The following is a 6099-nucleotide window of genomic DNA, read 5'->3' as shown; positions in this document are numbered from 1 at the left end:
TTAATTTAGTTTAGTTTAGTTTAGTTCAGTTTAGTTTTAGATTAGATTAGATTTAGTTTAGTTTAATTTAGTTTAGTTTAGTTTAGTTCAGTTTAGTTTTAGATTAGATTAGATTTAGTTTAGTTTAGATTAGTGTTTTGAACTGGGTAAAGAGAAGAACCAGAACCAGCGCTAACTGTGTCAGATGTATTGATCTGAGTAACATCCTGATGTCATCAACTGTAAATAAATCAATAATATTGATCATATCTGATAGGTTTTGGTGACTATAAGTGTTGACCCTTATAAAAGGGGACAATTACAAGAGAACAAATGATCAGATGAAACCAGTGCGCCTTTATTTGTTCTTGTATTGTTTGTAAAGAGCGCACGAGTCCCCCTAGTGGGGGCGCCAACTCTTTCAGACAAAGGACTATATTTCTTGCACACACCAAATCAAACTAAATTAGGATAATCAAACAATTGGATCTAATATTAAAATGGTCAAATTAATATCATACCCTGCAACATAAGCTCATTAGCAAACAGAGTTGGAGATTTTAACCCTGATTGTTCTTACAGGATGTGAAGGAAAACCCAGTTTCTGTGCCAGCAGTTCATTCTGCAGAGCGAAATGCCCCACGCCGGCCTTGGTGTTTTTAACTTCTTTTTGTGGCGCCATTTTGAAAATTATTTCCATAAACCAGGCAGGAAGCTCCTCCCGACTCTCTGCCAAATCAGAGAGCTGCAGGTATTTACTGCAACATAATCATCTGTAACGGCGTCAGACTTCACTGCTGAAGCAAAATATGATGCAGCTCTTTGTAACTTAACTGCAGAACATTTGGACCATGAACAAAATGAAACACTGAGACGGAATATTGTGGTGGGATGAACAGAGTGTTGACTCCCGGTTCAATTTTTAGCATTTCTAAAATATTCCAAACAAAATGCAGGTGAAAAACCTCGACACAAAGCAGCCAATCCAGTCGCCCCAGTCGTTCTCCTGAGTGCTGATTGGCTGCATCCATGAGCACAAGTAAGGCAGACTGAAGATGTTAGCATCTATGCTAACGCTAAGTCCTGTGCATGTTTAGGAGACTCTAAAAACAGGCGTCGTCTCCCTAACAGGCCGATTCTGGTTTTTACCTCCAGGTTCCCATCGGTCCATAGAAATACGTAGAGATTACAGGTGCTTTTATTTTCTGCTTCTTTTTGGTTTATATTTTCCATCTGGCATCATGATAGATCTGTTTTCATGAGTGTTGCTGTAAAGAGCCGGCTGCCTTTTAAAGCTGTAATCAGTTTCACCATCAGGCCTGAGTTTCTGCACGCGGCAGCAGGAAGCCGTTCGGATGAACTCGGAGGAAAGGTCTGGGCTTTGTGCTGATGAGCAGAGGGAGTCCTGCAGCCTGATGGGGTCACAGCGATAGCTGCAGCAACGCTCACATCACCCACACCATCCGAAGGCAACAGAATATTCATTAAACCTCCACAATAAGACAGAATTTAATCTTCCAATTTAATTATAAGGTCGGCGCTCAGGAAGGCTTTGGTCTAGATTCTGTTCCCTGGGAGATTGGCCCTCTTTCCCGACTCCCACAATGAGAAGCAGAGCATCGTTTCCTCCAGCAGACCTGCCGCCGCTGCTGCTTTTGTTCCTGGAGGAGGAATAATGAGCGAGGAATGAGAAGGAGACACAGGAAGTGTGGCCATTACTGGCCTGTTAGAGAAAACAAGCAGAACCCCAGAACACAACAGGGGAGGTACTGACCATGAGAGAGATGACTCTCTGAGCACGCCGCCGCGCCGCTAATGGCTCTCACCAAACCTTTCTGCTTCCTCAGCCTCTGAAAATATTCTGTCTGCCGTTAAAGCAGGAAGTGGAGGCTGCGTCTAATTCAGTCGGTTTTTACATTTAAAAGGATTTTAAACTCATTTTAACACCAAATGTAAAATGAGAGTAAACCAGAGTAAATACAGAATCAGTTTTTAACAATGTGTTAGCTTAGCTAGCAGCTAGGCGTTAGCTAGCTGGAGGAATTCAGCTAGCAGGAAGATGTTAGCGTAGCTCTGGAGGAATCCTAGTTAGCAGCTAGACGTTAGCGTAGCTCTAGAGGAATCCTGGACCGAAGTAGAAATGCTTCATTTCACAAACATCGGAGGATTTCCCAGCATAATCAGCTTGATTAGGGTTATGGCACATCGTCCATCCCAGTGGAGTCAACACTGAATGTTCTTAAAGGGCCGGTTGTGCCAGAATGTGTTGATAAAACCCATTAAGCTGTTAAAATATTAATAAATATCTGTGATTGGAGGGCTGCACAGTGGCGCAGTTGGTAGAGCTGTTGCCGTGCAGCAAGAAGGTTCTGGGTTCGATTCCCGGCCCCGGTCTTTCTGCATGGAGTTTGCATGTTCTCCCTGTGCATGGTGGGTTTTCTCCGGGTACTCCGGTTTCCTCCCACAGTCCAAAAAACATGACTGTTAGGTTAATTGGTCTGTCTAAATTGCCCCTAGGTGTGTGTGTGCGCATGGTTGTGTGTCTGTGTTGCCCTGCGACAGACTGGCGACCTGTCCAGGATGTACCCCGCCTCTCGCCCGGAACGTTAGCTGGAGATAGGCACCAGCACCCCTCCCGACCCCACTGAGGGACAAGGGTGTTCAGAAAATGGATGGATCTGTGATTGGATTTTATGATTGTTTTTCTGGGGGGTTTTATAATCATAGTCAGTTAAACCCAACGGGTTTGACCAATTCTTAGGAAACATTTGCAATAAAATCAGAAAAATGTGGAGATTTGCTGATTGTGCATGAATTTTACTGATTTGTGAAAAACTGGATGTTTGATGTAAACTGGAATCTAGAGGGCCACATAAAAAGCTACGGCGGCCCAGATTTGGCCCCCGGGCCTCGAGTTTGAAACGTGATTAATGCAATGAAGGCCAGATTTAATTTCTTCTGAAACAATGCAGAATTATCAACAGACAAACAGAAAAGGACGAACTGACGGTTCAGTTCATCCTTTTCCAAAAAACTCTTCCAGCTGCCCCACATCACCACACTGCCACCACCGTGTCTGACTGTATGAATATTTATTCCTGAAACTGTTACTAGGACTCATCCATGTGGATTTCTCAATTTTATCTTCCATGAAATGTTTGTTAGGCAGCTTTTTCAGAGGCTTCATTCGTCTTCTAACCAGTCTGAAAAGTTACATTAAAAACTTTGTTTCTAAAACAAACAGAGTTTTAATGCTGTGGCCAAGAAAAATTATTCTAAATGAAAATAAAGTGAAATTCCTGAAACGTGATTATCTGTGAGGGAATGTCGCCCTCTGCTGGTCGCTGTCTGTACGGCTGCTGTGTGGAAAAAGGTCTGAATGTCACAAAGTTTATCTAAAAACATAAATACTGTGAAAAAGTTACATGTTTTTGTCCTTAATGTCAGAAAGTGAAACTTGTATATTATGCAGATTAATTACAGTGAATAATTTAAAAAAAATTTAGTGCTCAGAAAATCCTTTTGCATGAATTACTGCATCAATGCATCGCGGCACAGAGACCAACATGAAGATCCTCCTCTTCCTCCAGGTGCTTCTCTTTAATCCTAAATGGTTTTCAGATCCGTGGAAAACTGAATAAAAGAATCTTTTCCACACCTGCATTGATTTACACGCTTCAACTTCAAATTAAATAATATTTAAAATATGGTGATAACTTCACAAAATACCATGTTTGTTTTTACTTTTTATTTTGTGGGTCACAAACTGCTCATGATCTGCAGCTGAACATCAGATTCGGGTTTTTTCTCCATCCGGTTTCTGTTCTGATGAAACTGAGGCTGAATTTCTTCTGGACCCGACAGCTGCAGCTGGATGCGGCTTCTGAAGGAACGATAATGTGGCCTCCCAGGAAAATCTATCATGCAGAGATTAACTACATATCATTAGAAAAAACATATTTTTCATGGTTAGAGGATTAAAAAGCGAAAACAACAACATCAAAAATCCTCTTGAAATGGAAAATTTATGTTTCCAAAGTGAAAGTGATCAATTTCTTTTCCTGGAGACAAACTGGCCCTGAACGCCTCATCAGGATGGCAGCAAGGAGACCGGACTGGGAGGAGAACCGGATCAGAACCGGATCCGATGTTTAAAGCTGACACTTTTATTAAAAAAAAGTTTTTAATGTATTTATTAAAACCGTCAGGCTGCACAGTGGTGCAGCTGGTAGAGCTGTTGGTTCGATTCCCGGCCGGGTCTTTCTGCATGGAGTCTCCATGTTCTCCCTGTCCATGGTGGGTTCTCTCTGGGTACTCCGGTTTCCTCCCACAGTCCAAAAACATGTCAGGTTAATTGGCCTCTCTAACTTGTCCCTAAGGGTGTCTCTGTGATGCCCTGCGACAGACTGGCGATCTGTCCAGGTGACCCGCCTCTCGCCCAGAACGACAGCTGGAGGCAGCAGGGACCAGGTGTTAGAAAATGGATGGATTAAAATGGTCACCATGCTGGGACAGTTCAGTCTCCTGCTCAAAAACAACCAATCAGAGCCAGGGGCGGGGCTTACTGCTGTCAATCAATCTGAGTGACAGCAACAGTTTTAATATTTAAGTTTATAAAAGTTAGACTGAAGCTTTTAACCCTTGAGAACTTCTAGCATTTTTAATTGCAAATGTCTATCATCTCTGAAAACTGATTTATTTTTCTGATTAATTTGAAGCTTTTAATTTACTGACAAAGTCACAATATTCAACCTTTAATGTACATTTTTGCATTTGAATATCAAATACCATCCAAGTTTTTTCCTAAAATAAACTTCTTAATTATATTAATGTAGCAAATTCAGAGCGTTTTCATAATTTTACTCCTTATTCCTGTTTTTGTATTTTTATTTATCTACATTAGAAATATTCCTCTGTCATAAAAACATTTATTTCATGTGATGTGATCAGTAACTGTCCGCAGTTACTTGGTGTGAAGATTTTTATTCTGCTCAACAAAAATCAAACTATTTTCACAGCATCACCAGAAAACTCATTTCTGCAGTAAATAAAAGTGTCTCATAAATAAAATGATTGTTTCTGTTCCTGCGGAGGAATCAGCTGGACTTCAGCCTCTTTGAGTCGCCGCTGTGTAGCGGCGCCCCCTGCTGGCCTCTCTTTGCTCCTGCCTGCATCACCGGGCTGCAGCCGCCTCCTCTGCGGCTCCTCAGCTCCCGCTGCTCCTCCATCTCCTCCAGCTCCTCAGCAAACAGCGTCTTCAGAGCAGCGGTGAGTTTAGGGAGAGTTTTAAAGTCTCTGAAGCTGACCTGGAAGAAACAAGCCATCCTTAAAACCAGAGTTCACGGCAGATTTTACTTCTGCATGTCGTAGCAGAGCCTTACTTTCATGTGGTCGAAGGAGATTCCCACTTTGTCACTGAAGTCTTCACTGAAGAGCGGGATCTTGGCGTAGCGTTGGCTGAAGTGGTTCAACATGATGAAGTCGGCGTTCATCTTCATGCCGATGCCGATGGCCTGTGAGGTCGTGCTGCAGAAAACATCCATTACAGATATTAAAAATATCCAGAACCAGAAAAAACAAACCAATTTATAGTTGTTCTATAAAAAATGTCACAAAAAGCAGGAGAGTCTGAAAAGCACCAGAGGAGAAGTGATGGGCTGCCGTCTCACCTGTGTCGTTTCTCCACAGCTTGTTCCAGCAGCTCGTCCTCCAGCGTGGCTTCATGGATCAGCAACGTCGCTTCATTTCCTGGAAACATCCCCACAAACGTTTAACCCCTCGCTCCCCAGAGGAACACTCCTCCACCCCTCACTCTCTCACCCCTCACTCCCCCATCCCTCACTCCTCCACCCCTCACTCTCTCACCCCTCACTCTTTCACCCCTCACTCCCCCACCCCTCACGCCTCACTCTCTCACCCCTCACTCACTCACCCCTCAATCCCCCACCCCTCCACCCCTCACTCTCTCACGCCTCACTCTCTCACCCCTCACTCTCTCACCCCTCACTCCTCCACCCCTCCCTCTCTCACCCCTCACTCTCTCACCCCTCAATCCCCCACCCCTCCCCCCCTCACTCTCTCCTCCCTCCCCCCTCCCCCCCTCCCCCCCCCACCCCCCCA

The 6099-nt window shown here is 43.8% G+C and overlaps 1 protein-coding gene across 1 annotated transcript in view; it reads right to left on the bottom strand.

Moving 5' to 3' along the window:
- Positions 1–4944: 4944 nt before the first annotated feature.
- elac2 (elaC ribonuclease Z 2) overlaps positions 4945–6099 on the bottom strand; it is a 12792-nt gene continuing 11637 nt past the window's right edge. The window contains exons 22-24 of the mRNA XM_015060963.1: positions 5649–5727; positions 5361–5505; positions 4945–5285 (exon numbers count right to left, since the gene is read on the bottom strand). Of these exons, the coding sequence (XP_014916449.1) occupies positions 5076–5285; positions 5361–5505; positions 5649–5727 (434 nt within the window). The 3' untranslated portion in view covers positions 4945–5075. The remainder of the gene's footprint in view (positions 5286–5360; positions 5506–5648; positions 5728–6099) is intronic.

This window comes from Poecilia latipinna, unplaced genomic scaffold, assembly GCF_001443285.1.
Source record: "Poecilia latipinna isolate Pla-1442-1.1 unplaced genomic scaffold, P_latipinna-1.0 Scaffold1759, whole genome shotgun sequence".
Lineage (NCBI taxonomy): Eukaryota > Metazoa > Chordata > Actinopteri > Cyprinodontiformes > Poeciliidae > Poecilia > Poecilia latipinna.
This window is presented reverse-complemented; position numbering and strand designations above follow the sequence as displayed.